The sequence below is a fragment of the Oxyura jamaicensis genome, chromosome 10 (assembly GCF_011077185.1).
Source record: "Oxyura jamaicensis isolate SHBP4307 breed ruddy duck chromosome 10, BPBGC_Ojam_1.0, whole genome shotgun sequence".
NCBI classification, from domain to species: Eukaryota; Metazoa; Chordata; class Aves; order Anseriformes; family Anatidae; genus Oxyura; species Oxyura jamaicensis.
In genome coordinates this window covers 9,102,596-9,128,301 of record NC_048902.1, presented here as the reverse complement: position 1 = coordinate 9,128,301, position 25,706 = coordinate 9,102,596, and the positions used below count along the sequence as shown (strand labels likewise).

The following is a 25,706-nucleotide window of genomic DNA, read 5'->3' as shown; positions in this document are numbered from 1 at the left end:
GCTGGAGACGTGGCCAGGTGAAGGTGTACGAGCATGGGAGCAAATCCGAGTGCTCCCAGCGAGGGGAGATGGGTGTCCAAGCAGCAGGGGGTAGGGAGGGGATCCAGGGAGGGACTTTTTGCCCCACTTTTTTTCCTGTTAGAGGTGAATTGGAAAGGCAAGGAAAAAAGCAAAGGAAAATGATTCAGGAAGTCAGCAGCAGGCTGGGATTTGGTCTGGAAACAGCTTTATTGAAGAGTAACAAGAGTTTCTGCTCAATTAACTTATACAAAAGGCTGGTAACCTGCATTCAGCCAGCTCTGCAAACCCACCCATGGCCCCAAATCCATTTCCAAAGGGACCCCCTGCAAATGCTGGTGATGGGGAGACCTTGGCAGGGACCCCATGGCCCGTCTAACAACCCCTGCAAGGGGGGGGGGGGGGTGAGCACGGGTGCTACATTCAACTTAAAAACATGGTTTTCATATAAAAATGGGTTTTGAGCCGCAGATAAACTTCCCAGGAAGCCTGCGCTAATCCCCTCGGCATGGGGCAGCGAAGGGGCTTCGGCACGAATCTCCTATGGAAAGCAGCACTACAGGAGCGGGGGTGTGAGCAGCTCCCCCTGCAGCGGGGTGAGGGTTGTGTTATCGGAAGCTTAGGGGAAAAAATAAAGGAATTGGTACCCTCCATCCGCACCCTCCATCCCCACCCTCCATCCCCATAATCTGCCCCTCTTGGGGACTCAGTGACCCCAGGCGAAGAACTGCTGGGGGTGCTAGCAAGGATGGTTTCAGGCTCCTAAATCCTTTAATCCTTTAATTCTTTCCTGGGGAAGAGTCCGAGCCAGAGAGCTGTCCCTCTGCCCAGAGCTGGGACGCTATGGGAAGGAAGAGGCCATCGGGACACCCCTTGAGGTCAATTTGGGGATGCTGCCATGTGGGACCCCACCCCCGAGCAAAATCCAAGTGGGCTTTGCTGCCTCCCAGAGCGGGGAGGTGACCCTGGCTGCTTCAGAGGGGAGGAGGAGAGGCAGCCTGGTCCTTAGCCTGGGCAGAAGGCCGTGGGGACGGTGGCGGCGGCCGCCCGCTGCCTCTTCTGTGTGCGGCGTGGTGGCTCAGCAGGGAGGCAGGTCTGGCGTCACGCTCACCACCGTGTCCTCCTCACTGTCCTCTGAGCTGATGATGATGCTGGTGTCTTCTGCAGGAGAAATGGGATGGAGCTGAAGCTCCAGGCAGTGAAGCCAGGCAGCCAGAGCTCCTAATTACTCTAATTAGCTGCCCATGCCGTGCCCCAGGCTTGGTTTTTGGATATTAAAGGCAGGACATAGGGCTGCGCCCATCCCCACCCCACGGGGTCCTGCTTCCCCTTCTCTGCCCCAGCGGGGTTTGGCCAAGGCCCTGAGTACACCGGGGTGCCCAGAGGCTGAGAAAAAAAAGGGGGAAAACCCCTTAAATTTGGGGTGGGGGTCCTCATCCCCGCTCCCCACCTGCATCATCAGCGCGGCTCTTGCCAGCCTTGGGGACGTTGCTGCGGTTGTGGCTGGGTGCGGAGGTGCTGGGCTCCCCTCTGCTGTCCTGCTGGGTTGAACTGGGCTTGCTGTGGGCTGCCGTGGCGTTGTCCTCCAGCTTCAGCACCTTGGGTGACACCTGGCTGCCCCTTTTCATGTGGGGCCAACACCGCTTGGACCGCGTGGTGACAGGGGGGAGCTGCAGGGGACAGCGCACGGGGGATGTAGGGTGCCGGGGTGGCCCCTCCAGGTCCCCAGAGGCTCCTGTCCCACTGGGGTGCTCCTTACCGTGCTCACCCGCATGTCCCCGAGGCTGATGGTGAAGGTGGGCACGATGCCTGGGCTCCCATGCTGGGTGGGCTCCTCTTGCTGCAAAGAGAGTGAGGAGCGATGACGGTTAGGGGCCCTGGGGGCCACACACCTCTCTGTGGGACCAGGGTGGCCCCGAGCAGTGGGCAGAGCTGGGGGAGGCGGGGGGTGGGGGGAGAGGGAAACTGAGGCATGGCACGGCCAAGGCTTGTGCTGGAGCTGCTTGTTTGCAGGGTTAGGGACAGGCGCTGCTGGCTGGGGACAGGGGAGTGACTGTGACAGCGACAAAGCAGGTTCATGGGGGAAAATCCCTGATTTTGTTATTGTTGGCTAAGAAATGGGTGATATAGGATGGGGAAGGCTTGCAAAGGTGGGGGCGGCAAGCCCCAGCTGATGCAGGAGCCCTCCCCTGGTGGCACCGGGTTTGGGCCATGGCTGTCTCACCTGGTCATTCTCCAGGGCCACCTCGACCACGGGGACAGCCTGGGAAGAGGTACCTGCAACAGAGAGGGCAGCGCTGTGGCACGGCCCCTGCAGCGCCCGCCCCGAGGCTGCGGCTCTGCTCCTCAACCTTCCCTTTGGGAGGCCGAGCGCCCTAAGAGAGTGCCCTTGGGCAGAGAGGCAGACGACGACCATCTGCTCCCATCCCCGGCACTAAATCCTCACCTGCGTGCCCCTCGACGCGCTCAGCCAGCGCCTGCAGCCTGGTGCGGCACTCGGCGAAGTCCCCGTGCTGCACTTGGCCCCCGGCCGCCGCCGGCCGCAGCCGCTGCAGCTCCCGCAGCGCCTCCTTGACGAAGGGCTGCATGTCCATCACCTCCTGCTCCGTGGCGTACAGCCTCATCTTCTCCACCAGCCGCTCGCCCGCCTCCATCCGCCGCAGCACGCCCTCCACGCGCCGCAGCTCCCCCGCCAGCTCCCGCCGGCCCTGCTCCTGCCGCCGCTCCACCAGCCCCAGCAGCTCGTCCTCCTCGCGCCGCACCAGCCGCACCAGCTGCTCCACGCGCTGACGGATCAGCTCCCGCGTCTCGCCGCTCGCCGCCTCCAGCCGGGCGGCCTCCTCCTGCAGCGCCGCGCGCGACGCCTCGAAGCCGCTCCGCCGGCGCGCCAGCTCCCGGCCGGCGGCCGCCAGCTCCTCCTGCCGCCGCTGGATCTCGGCGCGGATGTCGCAGTAGAAAGGCGAGTGCTGGGCGTCCAGCAGGGCGCACGAGCAGCACAGCGGCTTCTCGCACTTCTTGCAGTAGATGCTGCGAGGGGAGGGAGCGAGTTTCAGCCGGGGGTGCTCAGTGGTGTTTTAACGAGACGGGAAACTGAGGCACGAGCTGGGGGGCTGCTTTGGCGCCTCCTCCCCGGGACCCGTGCCCCACACGGCACTCTGCTGCAGCTCTGGGATGTTACAACGCACCAAAGGTTGCCCGCAGAAGCTGTGGGTGCCCCATCCCTGGACAATCGGGTGGAGCTTTGGGCAGCCTGCTCCAGGAGCTGCCCCCCCAGGATGAGCCTTAGGGTCCCTCCCAAGCCCCAGGCATGGTCCCAGCCCTGCAGCCTGGTGCAGCCCCGAGCCCCCGGCTTGGGGACAGCCACGGGGACGCGTCCCCACGCTGACCTGGTGACGTGGCCCTGCTCAGTGTGGCCGGGACTGGAGCAGAAGAGGGTGCAGGACTTCTTGGTGCCCTCCAGGAAGCGGTGCGCCGACTCGGCCCGCAGCTCCTCCACCTTCCTGGCCTCGTGGCTCCTCTTCTTGAAGAACCACTGGTGGTCCTCAAAGCAGCCCGGGCACAGGAACTCCTCGCACTCGGAGCACCAGACGGCCGCCGGCTCCCTCCGGCAGCGGCTGCAGCTCAGCCCCCCGCTGCTGATCCTGCGGTAGACGCGGAGCCTGGCCTGCAGGCTGGCGAAGAGCACGTTGTCCACGTCGGGGATGCCGTTGGCCTGCGGGATGGCCGCCTGGCACACGGGGCACTGCCCCACCGGCTTGTTCTCGCTCAGGCAGCCCAGGCACAGGGTGTGCAGGCAGGTGAGGAGCTTGAGGCTGGGCGATTCCTGCCGGCAGCCCTCGCAGAGGACGAACTGGAAATCCTCCTCCCCCTCCTCCTCCGGCGGCCGGGGGGGCGCCGCCTCCATGGGGGCAGGCGGCTCCGCGGGGGCAGCGGGGCCGGCTGCGGGGGAGAGGAGCAGGGGGGCTCAGGCAGGGATGTGGGGACGGGAAGATCCGATCATGTGCTCAGAGCCATTTCTCTTTCACTTTTGCTTTTCCAGCTTTTGGAAGTCGGAGGGGAATTGGCGGTGTGTGGGGGGGCTGAACTCCTTTGTGCCAAACAGCCCTGTCCCCAAAAGTCCCCCACAGCCCTCCCCAGCCCACCAGCGAGTCCCATAATAAAGCAGGGTGCCCCCCCCCCCTTATTTCTCCCCTCCCCTTTACCCCTGTACCCACCCCACGCAGCAGTTCAGCACCCCGCTGTGCCCCCCATCTCCTCCCACCCCAGCCGCAGCTCCCTTTGCGGGGGGGGGGGGGCGCTGTGCCCCCCCAACCCATCTGCCCCGCCTGCAAAGCGGCGAGGACCCCCCCAGACACCCACGTACCGGCGGAGGTCCCGGAGGGCCGAGGGGCTTCGGGGCTGCCGGGCATGCGGGTGGCGGGGGGGGGGGCCCGGCCGAGGGCTCTCACTTTCGTTTCTCCGGGCAGCCGGGGGGAGGAGGAAGAGGAGGAAGAGGAGGAGGAGGAGCTGGGGGAGGAAGGCGGGATGGCGGGAGCGGGGCGCGGTGCCAAGGGGCGGGCTGCTGGGGGAGGGAGACGGAGTGGGGTCACGCGTGGGGTGCCCCCATCCCACCCACGTGTGGCCACTCGCCCCTCCAACCCCCCAGCCCCGCACCGCACTTTGGGGTGCTGGTTTTGGGGGAACAGTCGGGTGTAGGGGGGTGCTGGTATGGGGGATGCTGGTACCTGGGGGATGCTGGCACTATGGGATCGGAGGGCTCAGCTGCTTTGCAGGATCCCTGCGCCTGGCTGGCTGCCGCTGCCTTTAGGGCTGCGCCCCCGGCCCCCACTTCAGCCAGGGGGGCTTAAAAGCGACCCCACTGCTCTCAGCGCTTCTCCCCGCGGGGTCCCCACCTCCCTTTGCCGGCTGCCGAGCTGGAGGAGCGGCGTTTCTGCGGCATGGGAAGGCCGCGCCGGAGCAGGAGCTGCTGGGAAAAATCTCTCTGCTTGGTTTTTATGGGGCCAGGGCACCCTGCGGGGCCGGGGGACCCTCTGGAGCCCCCCGAGGCATGAGCTCGGTGGAGGACCCGCTCTTCCCCGCGGCTGCCAGAGCAGTTCCCGAGCAGGGCGCCCCGGAAAAGCTCACCCAGCCGAGAGCCTTTCGGTGCGGTGCCGTCAGCAGCCACATGACGTGCAGACCAGGAAGCGCCGGGAGCTCCCTCCTTCCTCGCTGCCGCAGCATCCTCATCCTCGCCGCGGCCTGGGGGTCTCCAGGAGGATGGCAAGTCCCCAGCCCCCAGCCCGGCTGGGGCACCAGCTAGGAAAACATAGTAAAAATTGCTTTATTTGAGCAGGCGCCCTCCGGCGCGGCAGCAGGGCTGTTGTTTGGGGTTTTTGTTTTGTTTTTTTTCTCGCTGCCTCTCCGGCCGTGCGGCGGGGCGGCGCGATGTTCAGCCGCTCGGGGTACCAGGCTCTTCCCCTGGGGGACTTCGACCGCTTCCAGCAGTCCAGCATCGGGCTCTATGGTGCCCAGAAGGGCTTCTTCTCCTTCGGGGCCAAGCAGGACCCCCTGGGTCCGGCTGGGAACGGTGCAGGTGAGCCCGGAGCTTAGCGGGGAGGTGCTGCCTTCCCGTATATTGGGGTTTTTCTGTAGGGTGTCGCTCTGTCTGGCTGCCCTCACGCTGCTGCCTCCCCTGGGGCGTGGGGAGAGGCACGGCTGGGGGGTGCTGGTGGGGAAGGGGGTGTCAGAGCGGGTGCACATCCCCTGCTGCCCCCCCTCAGAGTCCTCCCAGGGCTGGCTGTCCTGGATCTGCCATGGCATCATCACCTCCCTGGTCTTCCTGCTGATGGTCGTCACCTTCCCCATCTCCGGCTGGTTCGCCTTGAAGGTAAGGAGCGGGGTGGCAACCTGGCCTCTGTGGGGTGCGCAACTCCTTCCTGGCATGGCCCGGGTTTGTCCTTCTGCCCTGGCCCACATTTTCCCTTCCTAGATTGTGCCCACCTACGAGCGAATGATCATTTTCCGCCTGGGTCGCATCCGGGCACCGCAGGGACCCGGCGTGGTCCTGCTGCTGCCCTTCATCGACCACTGGCAGCGCGTGGACCTGAGGACCAGGGCCTTCAACGTGCCCCCCTGCAAGGTGAGCTGCCCTCGAGACATCCCCAAAGCACCCGGAGAGGCTGGGTTTTCACGTTGTGCTGCCTGCAGCGTTCGTTTTCTCCACCCTCGTGGGGGGAATCGTCGGGATCCCCGCCCAGGATCCCTCCTCTGCCTGGGGCTGGAAAGCTCCCCTTGGCCTTGCGCGCCTTGTTCAACGCATGTTGAACATCTCCAAGACATCAACCCCTATCTGGATGTCCCCTAGTAACAGTTGGAAGCTGGCTTTGATGTTCAGATTAGCCCAAATGTCATCATTTGGGTTGGGTTTGTTCCTTATCAACCTCTTGTTAAAGCGATCTAGAGCCGGTTCCCGGTCACGGGCTCTCGGGCTGGGCTATGGGGTGGGGAAGGGGAGAGATCCTGAGTCCTCTCGCCCAGCTGACCTCCAGGGACGGCGCGGTGATCTCCATGGGCGCCGACGTCCAGTTCCGTGTGTGGGACCCGGTGCTGTCCGTGCTGGTGGTGAAGGACCTCGTGGCGGCCACCCGCATGACGGCGCAGAACGCCATGACCAAGGCGCTGGGGAAGAAGAGCCTGCGGGAGATCCACGCCGAGAGGCTGCGCATCGGGGAGCAGCTGCTGGTGAGGAGAGCCCTGGCCCCGCTCGGCCCCGAGCGCGTGGGGTGGGAATGGTGCGGAGAAGCCGACGTGTCTGGTTCCACCAGGAAAATGGGCTGCAAGTGGGAAAGGGTGCTGGGGAGGGAAGCAGGGAGGAAGGGCAGTGTCTGCTGCCCACCGTGGGCCAGGGCAAGGGCTTTTGGGTTAAATGTCTACAAAATAGGATCTAAAAGGGGGTTGGAGTGATATGGTGGCATCTCGGGGGTCTCTGGGAAGAGATGTGCTGCCTGGTAGACCACTGTGGACGTGGGTCAGGCCAAGAGCTTGTGGGTTAAACATCTACAAAGGATCCAAAAGGGGCTGGAGTGATATGGTGGCATCTTTGGGATCTCTGGGATGATCTGGTGGAGCCCCGTGCCAGCCCATGGTGACCAGGAGAGCAGCCTGGGAGGGAGCAGTGGAAAGAGAACCCACTAGAGCCGTCCTCGTCCCAGCTCCTTGGGGCCAGGAAAGCCCCTGGAGGAGCAGGGCGGCATGTGAGAGCGGCCAGACCGGAGGAGGTGGCCTGGCGAGCCTGGTCCACCACCCCAAGCCCAAAACCAGGGGTAGCAGAAGCACAAAGGAGCCGTGGGATGCTGCGGCAGGTGGTCTCCCTGCTCCCTTCCCTTCTTCCTGGCTCCGCAGCTGGACATCAACGACATGACCAAATCCTGGGGCCTGGAGGTGGACCGCGTGGAGCTGACCATGGAGGCCGTGCTGCAGCCCCCCCGCGAGACCCCCGCGGGACCTCTGGCCACCGTGCCCCCAGTGCCCGGGCTGGACAGCACCGCACAGCAGCTGGCTGCCCACTTCCTCGGCAGCACCCTGGCACTGGCCGGCAGCGTGCCCGGCGCCCCGGAGGCAGGTGAGGAGACCAGGAGCAGCTTTTTTCCCCAGGGGTGCCCCCGCTGCCTGCCCCGTTTTAATAAGAAGGGGCTGGGGAGAGGAGGAGAGGGCCTGCGGGACGTGGGGTTTGGTGCGGGGAGCCTGGAAGGAACAGAGGGCAAGTTGGGGAAGCGATGGGGAGATTTTTTCTCCGTGTGCTTTGAGTCATAGGGTGAAGGCAGGCAGGACGGATGAGGACAGACATGTCTCTTCACGCCCATTCTTATTCCTAATACTGAAAAAATGTTCCCCACGGTTGCTGTTCGACTGTCTGTTCCATTTCTTCAGGTGTTTAGGCTCCGGGAGGAGCAGCACAAGTAGGGAAACGGGAACTGATGGGGGTGGGAGGAAGGAGCGGCACGCTGACCCATTTCTCAGAAACCCCACACCAATCTGTGCCCTGGGAAAAGCCTTTGGGGAACCTTTCCCACCCGCTCAGTAGCAGGGACTGAGCCACCCATTGCAGAGAGAGGAGTGGGCAGTAGGAACAGGCAACAGGCTGTTCTGCTCTCGCTTAGCTGGAAAACCGCCGGATAAATGGGTTTCTCTGCTCCGTGGGGTCCGTGGGGACCTGCAAAGCTCACCACCCAGAGGTGTCCCCTCTTGTGCCCCTCTGTCCCCAGCAGACAGCGTGGAGACGGTGAGCGAGGTGGAGCCTGCCGGCGCTCCCCACCTCTCCCGGAGGACGCCGAGCGCGGACGAGCTGCTGGCGGCGGTGGAGCCCGTCCTCTGCGAGGCCCTGGTGGGCCAGGTGGGAGCGTCCTTCCAGGTGGACATCGCCCTGCCCAGCGGCACCCGCAGCTCCTACTTCATCGACCTCTCCTCAGGTCACTGCTCCTCGGGGTCATGCGGTGCATTTGGGAGGGTTTCTGGTGCCCCCCCACAACCCCGCTGAGCTCAGGGTGAGGGGGTTCGTGCTCCTTGGAAGTGCAAAGTGTCCTCTGGTTTGGGCTAAACACGCGGGTTTTCCATCAGAAAGAGAGCACCGGTGGAAAACCGGCAGCTAGGTCTCCTCGTGGCTGGCCAAGTGGGATGGATCTGGGTCTGGTGGCTCTTGTCTGCCACCAGCCCCGAGGGGGACGCGTGTGGGCAGCACCACAGCCACGCTGGCATCGCCTCATCCATCCCCCACGGGCACCACCGGTGCTTTTTCTGGTGGCCACGGCCAAAGCAGGACAGGGCTCGGAGGCAGGCCGCTGGAACAGGACATCAGTGGAGCTGTGCAGGAGAAATTTGTCTTCAGCAAGGGCTGCTGCCTCCAAACTGCCCCTGCCAGCCCCTTGTCTGCCACGTGCCCAGACTCAGTCCCTGTGAAATGATGGGGAAAATGCCAGCAGGCAAGGCTGGATCCCAGATCTCCCCGCTTCTCCCCCCCTGCAGGCAGCGGGCGGGCTGGCCGCGGCGTCCCCCAGGGCAGCCCCGACGTCGTCCTGGAGCTGGCGGAGAAGGACCTGCAGGACCTGGTCCTGGGCGAGCTGCGCCCCCTCAGCGCCTACATGAGCGGGCGGCTGCAGGTGAGGGGGGACCTGCACCTCGCCCTGAAGCTGGAGGAGCTCTTCAAGGCGATGAAGCAACGCAGATAGAGCGTGGCGGCCCCCGTGTGTCGTGGTCGGGGCGGAAAGCAGGACCCCGATGTTCTGGGGGAGCGCCCCGGAGGCCCTGCTGCCCTCCCCGGGGAGCTGGCGGGTGGCAGGAGAAGACCTGAGCAGGGAAACTGAGGCAGCAAAAGCTTCACCTCCTCGGCTGAGCTCCGCTGCCGGCCCTTATCCTTGTTTTCACCCCACGTTACTGGGCAGGAACCAGTCGGTGCCAGCTCGGGGACACTGCGGCCGGGTTTTGGGCTGAGTCTGGGGGTGTTTTGGGGAACGCCCAGCCCGGAGGTGGCAGGGCCCTGTGCTAAGTGACCGCGCTAACTTGTGCTTCGACGTGCTTCTGCATGCGTGCCGTGAGGGCTGTCCGTGGGGGGGGGGGGGGGTGCACTGTATATAGGCGTACACAGATATCTATTTATTTTGTAAGCTTCCTTTCTATCACCTCCGGGCGGACAATAAACCTGGTCTGGGGGTGGAGACGGGCTGATGAATTCTGTGGGCAGGATTTGGGCCAGTTGTGCTCCCCTGCCTTCCCTGCTGCACCCCGCCGTGCCTCAGTTTCCCCAGGGGAGCTGATGCCCACGGAGGATGCTGCATGGGGGTGCCGTGGGCTCCATCTCACCACGCCAATGCCCAAAGTCCTACCAAGAGTCTCTCTGGGGATGCTCAGCTCCCCTCCAGCACCCAACATTTCGGACTCTGGGCAGCCTCAGCCAGCCCCGGAGCGTTTTGCAGGACCAGCAGGACGAGTCTGACCAGTGGCATTGAAAACCGAGACATTTCACACCAAACCACCTGCTAAATCTCTTCCTCAAAGCTTGGGGCTGGGTGGCGCTGAGCAGACCGGGGCGCTCCCCGCCCAGCCAAAGGCTCGATTGGCCTCATTCTTCCTTCCTTGGGCTACATTTGGGGACCTGGTGGGCAAATATCCCCTCTCTGGGGGTCATCCCCTCTTTGGAGGTTGTTCCCTGTTGGTGGTGGTCCCCTCCTTGGTGGTGTCCCCCCCTTGGTGGCAGTCCCATAGCTGCCAGCGGCTGCTCCCGGCGCATCGCTGGCAGTTTGGTGGGATGGATGGGAAGCAGGGCGCAGCCTCCCGTGGGACAAAGAGGGCCGGGGAGGTGCTCTGCAGAGCTCCACGGCCCCTCCAGGCCCCCCGTCCCCCAGGAAAAAACCCTTTGCTGGCGGAGCCCTTCCTGGCAGCCATCAGCAGAGGGCTCTGCGCTGCTGGCCTGCCCACCACGAAGGTGGAGCCTGCTTCCAGAGCAGGAGAAATCGAAAGTGGGCAGCCGCAGCAAGAGCAGAAGCAACAGAAGCCAAAGGGCTGCTCGGTGGCGAGCTGGGCGTCCCTTGCCCCACCATGGCCAGCCCCGACCAGGTGAGCCCCCGGGCAGCCTCGGGCTGCGGCAGGGGATGGGGAGGAAGGGAGGATGCTGGAGGCCACGGGGTGGAGAGGCTAAAGAGAAGAAGGAGGATGTCAGCCTCGGCTGGGAGGCCGGGATGGGGGACAGCCGGGCTGGGAAGGGGGCAGGAAGGGAGCAGGGCTGGGGGGAAAGAGGATGGGGTGGGAGATGCTGGGGGTGGTGGGAAGTGATGTGTCCCGGCAGGCTCCAGGATGATTCATTGTGATCCTCCATGGAGTTGTTTTGGGGGCTGGAGGCTGGGTTTGGGGGCTGAAGGCTGGGTTTGGGGGCTGAAGGCTGGGTTTCCTGCTCCCCACCCCATCTCTCCTCTGCCCTGTGGGGTGCCGGGGTCCGCCTGCGCACAAACCCCATGGCATGGCCAGAGGGAAGCGGGAAGCACCACGCTCCTCCTTCCTCCAGCTGCGGTTTGTGAAGTTGGCAGAGTGCTCGTGCACTCAGCGGCCTCGCCTCTTCCCCCTTCCTCCCTCCCCAAGCAGCAGCAGCAGCAGGAGGAGGAGGATTTCCAGTTCGTCCTCTGCGAGGGCTGCCGGCAGGAATCACCCAGCCTCAAGCTCCTCACCTGCCTGCACACCCTGTGCCTGGGCTGCCTGAGCGAGAACAAGCCGGTGGGGCAGTGCCCCGTGTGCCAGGCGGCCATCCCGCAGGCCAACGGCATCCCCGACGTGGACAACGTGCTCTTCGCCAGCCTGCAGGCCAGGCTCCGCGTCTACCGCAGGATCAGCAGCGGGGCCGAGCTGCTCTGCGACAACTGCAAGAAGGAGGGCGAGTACTGGTGCTCCGAGTGCGAGGAGTTCCTGTGCACCACCTGCTTCGAGGCCCACCAGCGCTACCTGAAGCGGGAGAGCCACGAGGCCAAGAGGGTGAAGGACATCAGGGCGGGGGCGCTGAAGGATTTCCTTGAGGGCGCCAAGAGGACCGGCAGCTTGTCCTGCTCCAACCCCACCCACAAGAACCAGACCCTAAGGTAGGTCTCCCGGCACGCTTGGTTTCATGTCACCAAGCTCTTTGGTGGCCCTCTGCTGTCCCCGGTGGCACCGGGTCCCCGACATGGGTGGGAGGGTGAGCTTTGGGGACCGGGGGGAAGGTCTGAGGGGGAAGGTAGTGATGGGACGGGGAGGGCAGGGGATGAAGCTGCTGGAGCCCAGGAGGAAGGCGGCTTGTTTGGGCAGGAGGAGAGGGTGTAGCTGGTGGTGCTGGACCAGCTCGGAGGGGTTTTGGTGGGAAGGAGTCCCAAAAACGGCTACGGGCATGATGCAGGACAAGGTTCAAATGCCCCCATGGAGAAGTTCTTGAAAAGTTCCTTCTTCACCCCGGGCCACGCTCTAACCACCCGCTCCACCTGCGCTTGGCCCTGCAGCATCTACTGCAAGCGGTGCGAGAAGCCGATGTGCTGCATCTGCGCCCTGCTGGACACGCAGCACGCCGGGCAGCACTGCGACATCGGCGCCGAGATCCAGCGGCGGCAGGAGGAGCTGGCGGCCGCCGGCCGGGAGCTGGCGCGCCGGCGGAGCGGCTTCGAGGCGTCGCGCGCGGCGCTGCAGGAGGAGGCCGCCCGGCTGGAGGCGGCGAGCGGCGAGACGCGGGAGCTGATCCGTCAGCGCGTGGAGCAGCTGGTGCGGCTGGTGCGGCGCGAGGAGGACGAGCTGCTGGGGCTGGTGGAGCGGCGGCAGGAGCAGGGCCGGCGGGAGCTGGCGGGGGAGCTGCGGCGCGTGGAGGGCGTGCTGCGGCGGATGGAGGCGGGCGAGCGGCTGGTGGAGAAGATGAGGCTGTACGCCACGGAGCAGGAGGTGATGGACATGCAGCCCTTCGTCAAGGAGGCGCTGCGGGAGCTGCAGCGGCTGCGGCCGGCGGCGGCCGGGGGCCAAGCACAGCACGGGGACTTCGCCGAGTGCCGCACCAGGCTGCAGGCGCTGGCTGAGCGCGTCGAGGGGCACGCAGGTGAGCATTTAGTGCGGAGGCTGGGGGGAGGCTGGAAGTGGGGCTGAAGGTCAAAACCCTGCAGGAGCCAGTGTTCTCTCTGGGTCTCAAGTCTCCTTTTGTCACCTGGCGGACTCTTGCTCATGGGGCGTGCTGCCGTCCCCTGGATGCAATTGTAATGGGAGGGCTGGGACTGAGCCGTGCCGCAGGCTAAGGGAGGTTTGTGGCACTTGGACACGTGGCACACGGAGCAGAGGCTCACAGGGAGGCTGGCATGGGCAGAGGGGAGGTGTCGAGAACTGGGTCACCTCGGCACCCTCTCGGGGCTGTGGCACCTGCAGGTGTCACGTCTGTCCCCGGGTCCTGCCGGCCTCCATCCCGCTCGGCCCTGCTCAATGTGGGCTGCTCAGGGCAATCCGGGGCAGTGATTCCCCCTCTGTTTGCTGCCTTGGGATGGCACATCCAACTATGAGGGTGAAAGGCTTCCAGTGACACCTGGGCTGGCCACCGACGGGTTTTCCCAGGCGTTCCCCAAGCTCTCCAGGCGGGATGTGGTGCTTTGGGAACGGCAGAGGCCGTTGCATCCATGGTGTGTGCAGAGATGGAGCCAGGCATGGTCAGGAGGTGTCAGCATCCCTCCTGCAAATGGGGGGAGAACAAAGGACGTTTGTGGGGCTTTCCACTCCATCCCCTTGCTGCTGTCAGGGCCGATGCCATTCAGACCTGGGCTGTGTCCTCCTTGGCAAGCCTTGGGCTTCCACAGCTGAGCTCCCCAGGGCTGGAGCTTGTGGTTTCCTGGGGATAAGCTGCCTCCCGCCCTGCTCCTTGCGTCTCCCCTCGTGGTAGGCCGCACCCCTCCACCTCCCCTCACCAGAGCAGCCTGGCAGGACCACCTGATGCCTCTCTCCTGCTCCCTTCAGCCCCCGTCCCCACGGCAGGTACCTCTGCTCCCCGTCGGGACGTCCCATCTGAAGATGACAGCACCCCAAGCCTCAGCCTCCTGCCTCAGCCTCCTGGGGAGATGTGTCCCGGCCAGGGAGGGGACACGTCCCTCGAGCAGAGGGATGAAGAAGCGGAGGAAGGCTTGGCGTCACCTCGTGGGACCTGTGGGGACACCGCGCCTCTCCCCAGGACCCTCCAGGCCTCCCCGCAGGAAGATTTCAGCTCCTGGGCCAGGTCACACGCACAGCAGGCCGCCGAGCTCCTGCGGGTCACCTCCTGCTTGCTGCGGGCTCGCTGCAGGTCCAACAAGCACCTGGCCGCCTTGTCCCAGGGCGTGCGGTCCATGTCCTGCTCCCTGGGTGCCCTCGCCTCCGCCGTGGGGACAATGCTGGAGCCGTGCTGCAGCCCCCCGGCCGTGCCCAACGCCCCGCAGGACCCCCAAAACCTGGACTGGCCGACGCTCCCCTCCGACCTGCTGGAGCTGTTCTCCTCCGGCGCCCTGCAGGGGCATGAGACTACCCCAGGTCCCGCAGCAGGTCCCGCAGCATCTCCCCCTGCCTCTGAGCCCGCCGCCAGCCCCCCGAGGTCTGCGTCCCCCAGGGAGCGCCCCCATAGGGGCAAGCGTGGCTGTAAGCCCACCAGCAGCCCCAGGAAGAGGAGGAAGAAGTGACCAGAAGTGACATCCCCGTTGTGCCGCCGCGATGATGCTCAGCACCGGCGCTCCGAGCAAGGAGGGCTGCAAGGAGCCTCGCTGGCAAGAGGGAGCTGCTCGGTTTGCAAATCACAGCGCCTGCACCGGACTGTGGCTGCTCGGATGCCCCACTGCATGTCCCCCCAGGGACCAAGCTCTCCTTCTCGCTTTGCCATGCCAATAAAGTCCTCCTGGGCTGAACTTTTGTCTCTTGCTGGTGTCGCAGCCTGGGGGGGCCCTCCTGAGCCCCGGGGCTTGGGGCTACCCAAACCGTGCCCCGCTTCTCCACCAGGGGGTTGAGCAGGACCACGGCAGCCTTCTGCCAAAGCCACAGGAGCCCTGGGGACACCGGGCTGGGGTTGGCAGGGTGGCAGCCCCCCAGCTGCCAAATCGTGTTAACTTCTCACTGCATGATGCTACTAACAGTCTTTTTCCCTTCCCAGCATGTGCGGGCACCTCCATGAGCTGCAAACCCAGAGGGGAAAGGGTTTAATGCCAGGGTGGGCAGCAGGGCGAGCAGGCAGTGCTCCAACCCAGCCTGCAGCCTCTCCGCTTGAAATGGCCTCTGTAGCATCTCCTGGTGGGGTTTGGGGTTACCCACAGCTCCAGCGTCCCCGTGGCACCTGTACCTTCTGCACCTCCAGCCCTGCTCGCTCTCAACCCGCTGTGTTTTTGTTCTTTCAGAAGCTGCCCCTGCTCCAGCCACAGAAAACTCCCACCAGGTGAGGCTTTCTGCTCATGTCGTGCTGGGATTTCATCCGGGGCTATCTTTGCTCGAGCATTTGGCTGCTGCTTTCCCACTGTCCCCACCCGTCTTGCTTTGAAAGGAGAGCTGGGCTGCAGAGCCACCCTGGTGTGAGCTCTCTGCTGGTTTCCAGTCCCACCCCCGGACTGGGACTGGTCTAGCATCACCACGCACAGCCCGGAGGGGTCCTGCCCTGGGGATTTGGGGTGGGACTTGCACAGGGGAGCTTGGTGTCAGTGACGGGGACGTGGTGCTGGGCACAGGGCAGCAGAACCTGTCTGGGCAAGACAAATGTTTGCTTTGGGCAGGGACACATGGGGATGGGAAACCAGCTGGAGGACGGCACCATCAGCCACAAATTGCCTCTGAGGCACCAATGGCCATAAATTACACTGCCAGAAAGAAGTTCCTGCCCTGTGCCATGCCAGCTCTCCAGCTCATGCCCGTTGCCACCACCGCATGCTCTCCAGCTCCCCAAAACAGCAATCCTCTGCTCTGCCTCATCTCCCCCCCTCCCCAGGCCCTTCCAAAGCCCAGGACCCCCCTCCCCATACGCACACATCTCCAAGCACCAATCTGCCACCCTCCCACCTCCTACTCATTGCTCCCACCTCTGTCCCTTGCCCCGTGTCCTCTTGTGGTCCCCACACGGAGCCATCGCAGTCCCAGGCTGGTATAACGGGCAGATGTTTGCTCACCCAAGCAAGGTGCGTGGTGGGACCTGCACTCAACGTCTCACCTGCCTTGGGGTCATTACCTTGGGATCCTTACCTTGGGTTCAAACGAGTGGCCAGAGGTGGCAAGGCTTGAGGATCCTCAGTCCTTCCCTCAGACCTCTGCGTTGGCCAAGGACCAAAACGTCCATCCTGAGCACGTCGGGATGCTCACTGGGCTCTGCTTTGCCCACGTAGGCCCCCTCTACCTCCACCCCTGCCAAGAGGAAGAAGGACAAGAACACCAACACGCTGCCGTCGCCAGTGAAGGTGATGAAGGTTGAAGAGGATGACGATGGATGGAACGTGCTGGTGGGGCTGCAGAGGCCGAGCTTCGAGGAGCAGCCTGGGACCAGCTTTTTGGCACCCGCCATGGACGACAGGCTGCTGGAAGGTGTTCTGGATAGCAACGGGGAGCTCTGCAACCAGGGTAAGCGGTGAGCCTGGGGCTCTTCGTGTCCTGAGCAATGAAGCCACGGGTGGAATTTTCCACCGTGGTGTATTTTTTATCTGTGGCTTGAGGGGGAATCTGTCCGAACTCATGGGCACGTCTTTCCTACCCCGGCAGATGTCAATAATCCCAGCTTGGAAAGTGCTGAAGAGGACAGCGTGGATGAGGAGTCGATGGTGAGTGCAGCTTTCCATGCTTGGCCGTGCGTTGCTCGCTGTCTAAGCCATGGAGGCTGCACCACTTGGTGCTTCCAGACCCCCAGGGCCGTCCCAACATCCCCTGGCAAGGAACTCTTCACTCCCAAGCACCAAAATACCTCTCTCAAAACCCTTCAGCTCTTTGGTAGCCCCAACTTTTCTGCCGCCTTTGAGCAGAAAGCCAGTTAGGAAGGGTCCAAGCGGGCCACCCCCCATGGACATGTCACGTTGGTCTGGGGTGCTGGAGGAGGCAAGTCTTCATGACCAGCTGGAGGGGCTTCTTACACCCCGAGGGCTCCAGCAGGCAGTTTGAATACATTTCTGGGCTTTGGCAACCTCCAGGACACATCAGCACCCAGAGCTGCAACCCCAGTTCTTCTTGAGACATTTGATAAGAGCTAATTTTTGCTCCTGCAGGACTCCAGCCTGCTGGATGGTCTCAGTAACATGCTCGATGACAACATCAGAGAAGAGTACCTGGGCTTCCCCATCCACCTCCAGAACACAATGGACACAAGACAAGGGTCCCTGGTCTTCTTTGACATTAAGATTTTGAGTAAGATCCTAACTGGGGACGTCTTCTGCAGCGAGTGTGCCATGTTGAAGCTGGTTTTGAGCCCCACTGCTGGCAGTATCTGTGTTTTTTTTGGGGGGTGGGGGGAAGTTCAGGCATTTCCACCGTAGCTTTGGCTACGTAGGAGAGAGGACAATCTCTCAAGCCCCTAAGAGGCCTTGCTGTTGTGTTTTGAGACAGTGGGAAGGCTGGGAGAAGCATGAAGCCCACAGGGCCATGGGGAGATTCCTCTGAGATGGCTAAGCCCTGTGCCGTTGCATCTTCCACGTGAAAACGTGGGTCCCTCGCTTCTTCCCATGGGCCAGTCTCTTTTGGGCAAGGTGGATTTTACTGCCCAAGCCCCTCTCCTTAGTCCACCCTCTAAGAGCTGTAGGAGCCCCCACGGTTGTGGTGCGGGGCTGATCCAGAAGCTGAGGGTGGAGGTGGACAAAAGGATGGATCACTCATCCCCCCGCTGCTGTCGAGGCTGTTAGAGCAACTCAATCTGTTTCATTTCCCTACCGAGTAAGACTAATTCTGCTTTTCCTTCATTTCTCCTCACTCTCTTCCCTTGGGTCTTCTCCAGAAAACGAGATCATCCAGATGGCAGTGGTCGACAGGGAGCAGATACTGCCAGTCCTCATCCAGCCGGTGAAATGTTTGCCCAGCCTGATGGCCAAAAAGAGCGTCTGCGAGGTCGGCCTGAGGAATCTGCTTGGCCACCTCCATGCCATGCACAGGCCCATCCTGGGTGGGTTCGGACTCTGCTCGCTGCCCCTTCCCACCCTCCTGGAGGCTCTGACGGTCCTGGGCAAGAGCGAGGAGTTCAGCTCCACTGTGTACGGCTTCCTGGACGTCCTGCCCCTGATAAAGGAGGAGGTCCCCAAGAGGGACAACTACAGGCTGAAGAACTTGGCCAGCAGTTACCTGTGGCGGGACCTCAGTGACCTCAGTGCCATGGAGAACGCCAGGGCCGTGAAGGACCTGTGCGAGGTGCTGGACATCGACCTGGTGAAGAAACCCAGGCTGGTCCTCAGCCACGCCAGCCTGGGGTGCTTGGCCTCCCTCCAGCCCCTGCTGGAGGAGAAGCTCCTCACCAAGGCATCAGCCCAAAGGTTGGCCATGTGCAACGTCGGCCTCTCCGAGCTGTGGTCCTGCCACCGGCGCGACCCCGAGAAGGGTCTCCAGAAGCTGTGTGTGTTGGTCAACACTCACCGGCACGGCTCTGAAAAGAAAGTCCACAACCTGAGCAAGGTCAAGGTCTACTTCCAGCGCCAGCAGGATGAAAGCTGCAAGACCCCAGCGGGCAGCAATGTGCCGAAAGATGTAAAAAACAAGGAAAACTACTGAAAGTTGGCGGTGCCCCACGGCCTGACATCCCAGCACATCCGCAGCGAGCCTTGCAGGCTCACGTCTCCGATTTTACCTCCGATGTTGCCTTGTCTGGTGGCTCTGGTCCTGGCCCCACTCCTGCCACCTTGCCATGCCTTCGTGTCCCCTCTGGGTTCGCCAGACTGTCGGGGGAGCTTTCCAAACGCTTTCTTGGGGATGGGTGCTGCTGCCCAGAGCATCTGGGTGCAGATGAAATAAATCATTTCTCTATTTTGGTGTGTGTCACAAATACTTTGTGTCTGCTCCCCGATCCCTCAACGCCCCCCGGCGAGCACCGAGGGTCTCAGAGGACGGCCACCCCCTGCCCTCGTGTCCCCTGGGGCCAGGAGCAAAGCCCCGGGCTGCCCCCAGCGCCCTGCTGCGCGGAGCCACCCTTGTCCTCCTCCTCGATTTATGGCCTCCAGCAGGAGGACCTGGCCTCCTCCCCCTCGGGGACGCCTCGCTTCTCATAAAAGCGTTATTATTCCTAACAATGATTCTTCTACTCCGTGTTTTGGTACCGCTCATCCCAGCACCGGCCCTGGCCGGGAAGTGGGATGGGTCTGTTCGGGGAGGGGTTAAACAAGCGTTTTCCTCCCTTTTGCTAAAATCCCGCAGGGAATGCGGCTTGGAGGGAGGATGCCACCGTGTGGAGGCTCGTCCTGCAGCAGCAGACGCGGTTTGGGCTGGGAGGAGGGCTCTGGTCTTCACCGTCCCCCCGGATCCTGGAGGCTGCCCACTGCCCCAGGACTCCCAGATTTCTTTGGGACATGTCCCTCCCCAAGAAATGCAGGATTTATTTTTTTTTCCCTTTTATTATTCCACCTGATTCGAGATAAAATGTCCTCTCCTTCCTGCCCCCCAAATCACCTTTTCTTGTGTAAAGAGCCGGCCTTGAATCCCTCGTGCCCTGGAGACCCCCAGTTGCCCTTGACACGAGCAGCTCCACAAGGATCATTGCAGGGCTGAAGGAGTTGGGACAGGAACAAGTCTGGGGACCTGAAGAGAAGGAAGATGCCACCTCCTTCCCACCCCAGAGCCCCCCAGAGCACAAGGACCCCATTCTCTGGAGGTGGGACTCATCTCTTGGTAGGGCTGGTTATTACCAGACAAGGCATAAAAACCTCCAGCTGGCTAAAATCCAACACCTCTTCTTTGGCAAGGGACCCAGCAGCTCGTTAGCTAATTAGCACCCACCAGGATGGGCTCCCCGGGGATCCAGCTGCTCTCACCTGCTGCCAATTGCCCTTGACAGGAGGTGAGGGCTACAAAAGCCCCTGTGGCAGGGGAGGCTCCTTGTGCTGGGCTCTGGTGGGCAGGATGAGGCCTGGGAGCAGCCTGGGGTTTGTTCTTTTCTGCTGGCTCCTGGGGGAGGCAGCTGCTGCTTACAACCCCTGGGGCTTCCTGAGAGGGGAGGCAGAGCTATGGGGGGCTCCTGCCGTGGGGCAGCCCCCTAACTTCTCCCCGTGGCCATGGGTGGATGTCTCCCAGCTCCAGGCTGCTGCCCCCCTGCACCCCGTGGCCGTGCAGTGCCAGGAGGCGCAGGTGGTGCTCACGGTGCACCGGGACCTCTTTGGCACCGGGCGCCTGGTCCGGGCTGGGGACCTGACCCTGGGCACAGCTGGCTGCCCGCCCACAGCCCAAAATGCTGCTGAGAACGTGGTGACCTTCGTGGCCGGGCTGCATGAGTGTGGCAGCACCCTCAGGGTAAGCACGGGGGCTGGATCTTCTATGGGGGTGCTGTGCGCAGGGAAGGGATGCTGAGCGTTTGGGCATCCCCCTAGGGGCTTCAGGCTGGCTTTTCTCCTCCATCTCACAGCGTTGAAGCCAGCCCTAGAAAGGCAGCAGCTGCTGGCCCTGTAAATGCCTGCTGGTAAAACCTGGTGGTTTTGTTAGCTGAGGGCAGGCTCCCTGCTGCTGCGATGCTCTGCTGCTCGCTGATGGGCTGGAGCTGATGTAATGCTTGGTGGAGCGTGTCTCGCTTTGGCAGAGCGGTGTGGTTGGGCTTTAAAAGCTTAAAAGCCTTTCCCAGGAGTTGGAAATCTCATTCTGGTTTTAGAGGTGGTAGAAGTGGTGCTGTCTGGGCTGATCCCAGCCCTGGTGGTACATCAGCAGGGAAGGGCACGGACCAGGCAGAGGTTGGGTTTCTCCTGACAGATCTCCAAATCCTCCTGTGCGTGCTGTGGTCAGCTCCTCCAGGGTAATGCAGCCCAGGAGTCCCGGGAGCCCCAGCAGCTGGTGCTGAGCTTAGGAGACCTCTGGGTGCTGCCGACTGTTGCTAGAGCATGGCACCACGCTGCTCTGAAGGAAACTACCTTTGGTCTCTCTCCTCTGGAGAGGCTTGGGGCCACCGGGGTGAGAAGCCAGCAGATACCTTCCACTAAATCCCCCCTGAGCAAAGCCCCCTGGGGGACAGACCCTCCTTCCCGGGACATGGAAATGAGAAGAAAAAAAAATACCTTAAGCACCTCTACATCCAGCTGTGCTGCTGGCCAGATGGTGCTGGGACAGGCAGGAGCATCCCTGCGGCAGGATGGGTGCTGCACAGCTGCTGGTGGCTGGAGGAAACCTCTCAGTACTGAGGAGCCAGGCTTCAATGTGCTGCTCCACTCAAGTAGCTGAAGGAAAAGGGCTCTTAATGGTGGGTAATGCATCTCGTGTCTCCCCAGGTGACCCCTGGTGCTCTGATCTACAGCACAACGTTAAACTACAGCCCGGTCCACGCAGGCAACCCCGTCATCGTCCGCACCAGCCCTGCCGTGGTTCCCATCGAGTGCCACTACCCCAGGTGAGGTGATGTGGATGAATGCCTCCCAAACCCTGCTGCCACGGAGCCTTCTAACCGGGGCCTCCCTCTCTGCAGGAGGAGCAACGTGAGCAGCAGTGCCATCAGGCCCACCTGGGCACCTTTCCGCTCCACCGTGGCCTCAGAGCAGAAGCTGCTCTTCTCCCTGCGCCTGATGAGTGGTGGGTTCGGGGCCGGGGTCTCCTCGGGCAGGGTCCTTTGGGGTGGCCGGGCTTCCACTAGGTGGCACAGCTGGTGCAGGCTTTGCCCCGGGGCGTGCTGGTGGGATGTGGATGCGGTGCTCCTGGGGCCGCCGGGCTTCGGTGCGATGTGGGCGGCCACCAGGGCTCCCTCGGGTGGGAGAGGAGAAGCACCAGGAGCCCCCCAGCTCCCTGTTCATGAGGGCCTGCTCTGCTTCCAGATGACTGGAGTGCCGAGAGAGCCTCGGCCGTGTTCCAGCTGGGAGAGGTCCTGCACTTCCAAGCCGGGGTCAATGCGGAGAACCACGCGCCCCTGCGGCTCTTCGTGGACAGCTGCGTGGCCGCCCCAGGCCCGGAGAGGGGCTCCTCTCCCCAGTACGCCTTCATCGACTCCAGCGGGTATGAGCTGGCTGTGCCTCGGGTAGGGACGCCTTTCCTCCTGGGTTTCTGGCAAGGGGAAACCCGCTGGCCTTGCCTTTTTGCCTAGGTGCCTGGTGGATGGGCAGCTGGATGATGCCACCTCGACTTTCGTATCTCCGAGGCCGCGGCCAGATGTGCTGCAGTTCACGGTGGAGGCGTTCAAGTTTGCAGCAGACTCCAGCAGCCTGGTAAATCCTCCCCAAAGGGAGCCCCCTCATCTGGGCACAGCTTGGCCTGAAACCACTTCCCTGAGGCAAATACCTCTCAGCGGGGTCACCCCCTGCTGTCACTTCTGTATCGTGGCCCAGGGCTCCCCTGGGGTGGTGGTGCTCCTTGTGGGGACCCCTCTAACAGCGCTGACCCCTTCTTCTGCTCTGCTTCCCCCCCAGATCTACATCACCTGCCACCTGAAGGCCTCCCTGGCCGACCGTGCTCCCGATGCTCTGAACAAGGCTTGTTCTTTCGACAAAGCCAGCAGCCTGTGAGTACCTGGGGGGCTCGGGGCCTCTCCTCCAGACCCTGAAGCATGTGAGGGGTCCCTGACGGAGGCCGGGCTGGTCACCAGGCTCTCTTGCAGCTGGACGCCTGTGGAAGGCCCCCGGGATGTGTGCTCCTGCTGCGAGGGTCGGCGCTGCCCCTCGGGGGGGCTCTCCAGGAGGCTCCAGGCTCCCCCCCGCTGGCAAGGAGGACGCTCCCGGAGGGACCTCTCCTCCCAGCCCGGTAGGTCTGTGGGGTTTTGCATCCCTCCTGGGCCCCGGCACTGCTGGGACAGCTCGCTCTGAGCTGGGTGGTGGGAGCTAAACATCCAGAGGAGCTTGTCAGAGCCCTGTGTCCCCCCTTCCAGATCCCGTGGTGGAAGAAGAGGACGTGGTGCTTGGCCCCCTGCTCATCCACAGCTGGCAACATCCCACCAGGGGCAGGATGCCCTCAGGAGGTAGGGTGAGGGCAGGGACGTAGGGCAGGCCCTGGCAGGACCCGGCTCTGCCCCTCTAAGACCTCTCTGCTTCTCCTCCCCAGCTGCAGGAGGTCACCTGGGGCTGGTCCTGGGGCTGGCTGCGGTTTTTGGCTTGGTCGTCCTGATCCTGGCTGCTCTGGGAGCTCTGACTGCCTGCCGCCGGCCCAGCAATCCTGTCTGAGATGTTGTCAGCTTTTATGGCCTGTCCAATAAAGAAGAGTAAACCTGAAAGGCTGGGGGACTTCCTGGGGTGGGGGTAGAGAAGAATGTTGGAACCGGAGCTAAGCAAACCCGTGTTCACCCGTAAAACCCCAGTTTTAACCCATTAGCTGGGCTGCTTCGCCTCTCTCAGCCCCTCTGGGTCCTTGTTTCCCTGCCCTCATCAGGGCTTTGTGGGGCCTTAGGGACCCTCTGGAGCATCCAGCAGGGAACCGATGCAAAAATTACCATGCACACTGCCATTCTTAAAACTCCCTGCTTCTAGCCTTAAAAATGCTCCATTGGTAATTCCTCACTGACAGTGAAATCAAGCTAAAGCTGGGCAGAGCTGAGGGCTCAGTAAAATCTGGAGTGTGTGTGGGAGGTGAGTTAAACTGGGGGGTTTCAGTGATTTTCCTCGTGTCCTGTGCTAAAGCAGCAGTGCTCTGCGTGCAGCCTGGCCTCCTGGAAAAAGCAGATCTGGGAAAGCAAACCCAGCAGGGAGGAGGTAACCAGCATGGGCCTGAGCCTGGGAAGCAGCCTGGGTTGTTCCAGCCCTGATCCTGCTGCAGGTGAGGAGAAAGGGCCCTGAGGATCCCTGAACTGGAGCCTCTTCTGGGGCAGGGAGCTGCAGCGGGGCCCAGGGCAGCTCCCCTCCTGCCTGGGGAGAGCTGGAGCCTTGCTGGGCAAGGAGGGGAGCCCACCGCCAGGGCGGGTGGGTCGGGCTCTTCCCGGGACAGGGGGAGGCAGGAATTCCAGTCCCTGCCCCAAGGACTGTTTGCACACATAAATATGTAACAAGCCTTGGGGGAAACATGTAAACAGTCCTTGGGGCAGGGATCGGAATTTCTGCCCCCGCTCCCCCCAGAAAGGGGCTTTGGGGCGGGCTGCAGCCAGGTTGGCTTGGAATGTGGTCCTCCCTCTGCTGCCCTGCATGGGCAGGGTGCTCCACAAGGGTGTTTTTTTTTTTTTTTTTTTTCCCCAAATGCCTTTTCAATAAGCTAGCTTGGTGGCACCAAGTCCCCTAGAGCTGTTCCCCACAGCAGAGCAGGGGGCACAGAGATGTGCCAGGAGCTGGGGGTTGCTCACAGCATGGGAGCTGAGGGGTCTGAAGGCTGGCAGCATCCTTCTGCTGCCAAGAAGGAAGAAAGGTTTTGGCCAAATCAGCTCTATAAAGAGATTTGGGATGGGGAAAAGCTCTCTGGCTTGCACCCATGAGCATTCGTTCCCCCTTAACAGCTCCTGTCCCCTCCTGAGCCCTGTCCGCAGCTGCCTTTTGACTTAAAGCTCCAAGCTCTAAGTAAAAATGAGATGTGCTTGCAGGTCTCCTCTGTACAATGGGGGAAAAACACTGCTGGGGGGTTGCCCTGGGCCTTTCTGCTCTGTGCCTCCCCCAGCTCTGTGCTCGCCCCCTTTCCTGCCCGTGCTGGTACGTGGCCAGCATCATCTTCCACTGGGAGCAGGCGTGAGAGAGGGGCATGGGGACAAGCGGCCAGGGCTCAGCTGGGAGCAGAAATTCCCTTTTGCAGAGCCAAACGCCTCCCAGCTCGGAGCCTCTTCACCCTGGATAGCCGCAGCCATGCAGGCAGGCGGTGCCCCCGCATGGGGGATGTTCCTGGGGAGGATCCAGCCCTGGGCTCAAGCCCTGGCACCCCCAGACCCCCGACCTCCCCAGCCAAGGACCCGGCCGTGCTGCTGCCCTCGTGCTGCGGCTCCCCCGGCGGGGCCGCCCGCTTATTTACTGATTCAGCATCGCCCGCTGCCCTTATCTTTCGTCAGCGTGAGCGCCTTTGCCAAATATTCTGCCAAAGACGGAGGCTCCCTGCTGGAATCCCTGGCATTTCTACGCAAGCAGCAGCCTCAAGGTATCTCAAACACAGAGGAGAAGCCCTGGCCGGCTCCCCAGGAAAGGAGCCAGCGGGAAAGGTGGAAGGGTTAGGACTTTGGCAGGATGATGTGGGCACATCACGCAGCTTTTGGGGAAGGAGCCAGGTACGAGCCATCCCCAGCTCCAAAACCAGTGGGGTTTCCGCTAGGAATGTGCTGGCTGACACCTGGCCCAAAACCTTGTTTCCATTTCCTTTAAATATCCCAGCAAATGGTCAAGCCGCTCCTGTTCAGACATCCACCTCGTCCTGCTGCCCCTTGCGTGAGGCCGGCTGGGGACATCCCAGGTGCAGAAGGGTTTGGGCTGTGGAACAGAGCACCCTGGGTCTGCTGCACCCTGGCAGGACTGGGGGAAAGGAGATAGGGACGCTCAAAGAAGGGGCTGAGGGTGTGTGGGGTTTAGTTTTAATCAGCTGTCCCTCTCCCTGAGGGCTGTCGATGGCCAGCCCCGGGTGTTTCCCCGCTCCAGAGCTGGGTGCTGGGAAGGGATGGAGGGGTGGAGCGCCTCGCCTTGCTCCTTGCATCCCCGTCCCGTGTTTTTGCTGGCAGCAAAACAAACACGGCCTGAGGAGGGGTGATAAGCGGGGCCACATCTCACAGCCCGGCCCTGCCCTCACCTCGTGGCCGGCAGCACCGAGGCCGAAAGGGGGATTAACGGGTGCTGGCTGAGCACTGCCACGCTCATGACAGCGGTGAGGGAGCTCCAGCAGCTGCTGCTCGAGCAGCCCGTGGGGGGGGTGCAAAAAGCCCCTGCGTGGGCTGGGGGCTCTGGGAGCAGCAGCGGCCGAGCGGGAAGAGCAGCGTCCCAGGGGGCTGGCGGTGCCGGGCAGGGCTGCTCCTCGAGGAGGGGGCGGCGAGAAGTGGCTGGGTCTGGGCCCCCCCCCCCGGCTCCCCCTGCTCCTGTCACCTCCCCGGGGGCCTTGAAAAGCCCCTTATCGCCCGGCGCGTAACCTAAACAAGCCACTTTGTACCCGTCTCCCCGTCTCCGGCTTCTGCTGAGTTTTCTAAACAATTCCCCCAAAGAGGCTGA

At 62.8% G+C, this 25,706-nt stretch overlaps 4 protein-coding genes across 10 annotated transcripts; 3 read left to right on the top strand and 1 right to left on the bottom strand.

Moving 5' to 3' along the window:
• Nucleotides 1-209: 209 nt before the first annotated feature.
• Nucleotides 210-5,171, bottom strand: LOC118172297 (protein PML-like). 5 transcript variants are annotated; one of them, XM_035336123.1, is made up of 9 exons: nt 4,743-5,171; nt 4,382-4,524; nt 3,405-3,957; nt 2,465-3,045; nt 2,243-2,295; nt 1,787-1,858; nt 1,469-1,688; nt 1,093-1,179; nt 210-1,061 (listed from the first exon to the last, which is right to left on the bottom strand). In XM_035336123.1, exons 2-8 carry the CDS (start codon nt 4,425-4,427, stop codon nt 1,097-1,099), a joined length of 1,608 nt encoding a protein of 535 aa, XP_035192014.1. In that variant the 5' UTR covers nt 4,428-4,524; nt 4,743-5,171; the 3' UTR covers nt 210-1,061; nt 1,093-1,096. The 5 variants fall into 5 exon arrangements, with proteins under 5 accessions (XP_035192014.1, XP_035192015.1, XP_035192016.1 ...); XM_035336124.1 differs by having other exon boundaries at nt 210-1,049; nt 1,089-1,179; nt 4,743-5,140; XM_035336125.1 differs by having other exon boundaries at nt 210-1,056; nt 1,097-1,179; nt 4,743-5,140.
• Nucleotides 5,172-5,316: 145 nt separating this feature from the next.
• STOML1 (stomatin like 1) lies at nt 5,317-9,703 on the top strand. Of its 2 annotated transcripts, none has more exons than XM_035336129.1 (7): nt 5,317-5,590; nt 5,778-5,884; nt 5,987-6,136; nt 6,535-6,738; nt 7,399-7,618; nt 8,265-8,465; nt 9,019-9,703. In XM_035336129.1, exons 1-7 carry the CDS (start codon nt 5,443-5,445, stop codon nt 9,219-9,221), a joined length of 1,233 nt encoding a protein of 410 aa, XP_035192020.1. In that variant the 5' UTR covers nt 5,317-5,442; the 3' UTR covers nt 9,222-9,703. The 2 variants fall into 2 exon arrangements, with proteins under 2 accessions (XP_035192020.1, XP_035192019.1); XM_035336128.1 differs by having other exon boundaries at nt 8,262-8,465.
• A 759-nt stretch (nt 9,704-10,462) lies between these two features.
• On the top strand, nt 10,463-18,475 carry LOC118172368 (protein PML-like). Of its 2 annotated transcripts, none has more exons than XM_035336223.1 (8): nt 10,463-10,605; nt 11,125-11,615; nt 12,009-12,589; nt 14,886-14,923; nt 15,858-16,082; nt 16,218-16,286; nt 16,725-16,863; nt 17,447-18,475. In XM_035336223.1, the coding sequence occupies exons 1-8, from the start codon at nt 10,588-10,590 to the stop codon at nt 18,208-18,210; spliced, it is 2,325 nt and encodes a 774-aa protein (XP_035192114.1). In that variant the 5' UTR covers nt 10,463-10,587; the 3' UTR covers nt 18,211-18,475. The 2 variants fall into 2 exon arrangements, with proteins under 2 accessions (XP_035192114.1, XP_035192115.1); XM_035336224.1 differs by having other exon boundaries at nt 15,858-16,089; nt 16,228-16,286.
• A 1,040-nt stretch (nt 18,476-19,515) lies between these two features.
• On the top strand, nt 19,516-22,924 carry LOC118172431 (zona pellucida sperm-binding protein 3-like). The gene is made up of 9 exons (XM_035336336.1): nt 19,516-19,938; nt 20,901-21,019; nt 21,095-21,198; nt 21,438-21,615; nt 21,704-21,824; nt 22,026-22,117; nt 22,214-22,356; nt 22,481-22,570; nt 22,654-22,924. Exons 1-9 carry the CDS (start codon nt 19,552-19,554, stop codon nt 22,770-22,772), a joined length of 1,353 nt encoding a protein of 450 aa, XP_035192227.1. The 5' UTR covers nt 19,516-19,551; the 3' UTR covers nt 22,773-22,924.
• The last annotated feature ends 2,782 nt before the right edge of the window (nt 22,925-25,706 follow it).

Bases quoted from the DNA above. Each gene is read 5' to 3' on its own strand.
- LOC118172431 (XM_035336336.1), top strand. From the start codon at position 19,552: ATGAGGCCTGGGAGCAGCCTGGGGTTTGTTCTTTTCTGCTGGCTCCTG. The intron at 21,199-21,437 runs GTGGGTTCGGGG...CTCTGCTTCCAG, and splicing joins CTCCCTGCGCCTGATGAGTG to ATGACTGGAGTGCCGAGAGA. The intron at 22,357-22,480 runs GTAGGTCTGTGG...CCCCCCTTCCAG, and splicing joins GGACCTCTCCTCCCAGCCCG to ATCCCGTGGTGGAAGAAGAG.
- STOML1 (XM_035336128.1), top strand. From the start codon at position 5,443: ATGTTCAGCCGCTCGGGGTACCAGGCTCTTCCCCTGGGGGACTTCGAC. The intron at 5,591-5,777 runs GTGAGCCCGGAG...GCCCCCCCTCAG, and splicing joins TCCGGCTGGGAACGGTGCAG to AGTCCTCCCAGGGCTGGCTG. The intron at 6,137-6,534 runs GTGAGCTGCCCT...CCTCTCGCCCAG, and splicing joins TCAACGTGCCCCCCTGCAAG to CTGACCTCCAGGGACGGCGC.
- LOC118172297 (XM_035336123.1), bottom strand. From the start codon at position 4,427: ATGCCCGGCAGCCCCGAAGCCCCTCGGCCCTCCGGGACCTCCGCCG. The intron at 1,689-1,786 runs GTGAGCACGGTA...TGTCCCCTGCAG, and splicing joins TCAGCCTCGGGGACATGCGG to CTCCCCCCTGTCACCACGCG. The intron at 1,180-1,468 runs GTGGGGAGCGGG...TTTCTCCTGCAG, and splicing joins GAGCCGCGCTGATGATGCAG to AAGACACCAGCATCATCATC.
- LOC118172368 (XM_035336223.1), top strand. The intron at 12,590-14,885 runs GTGAGCATTTAG...TTGTTCTTTCAG, and splicing joins GCGCGTCGAGGGGCACGCAG to AAGCTGCCCCTGCTCCAGCC. The intron at 14,924-15,857 runs GTGAGGCTTTCT...TTGCCCACGTAG, and splicing joins CCACAGAAAACTCCCACCAG to GCCCCCTCTACCTCCACCCC.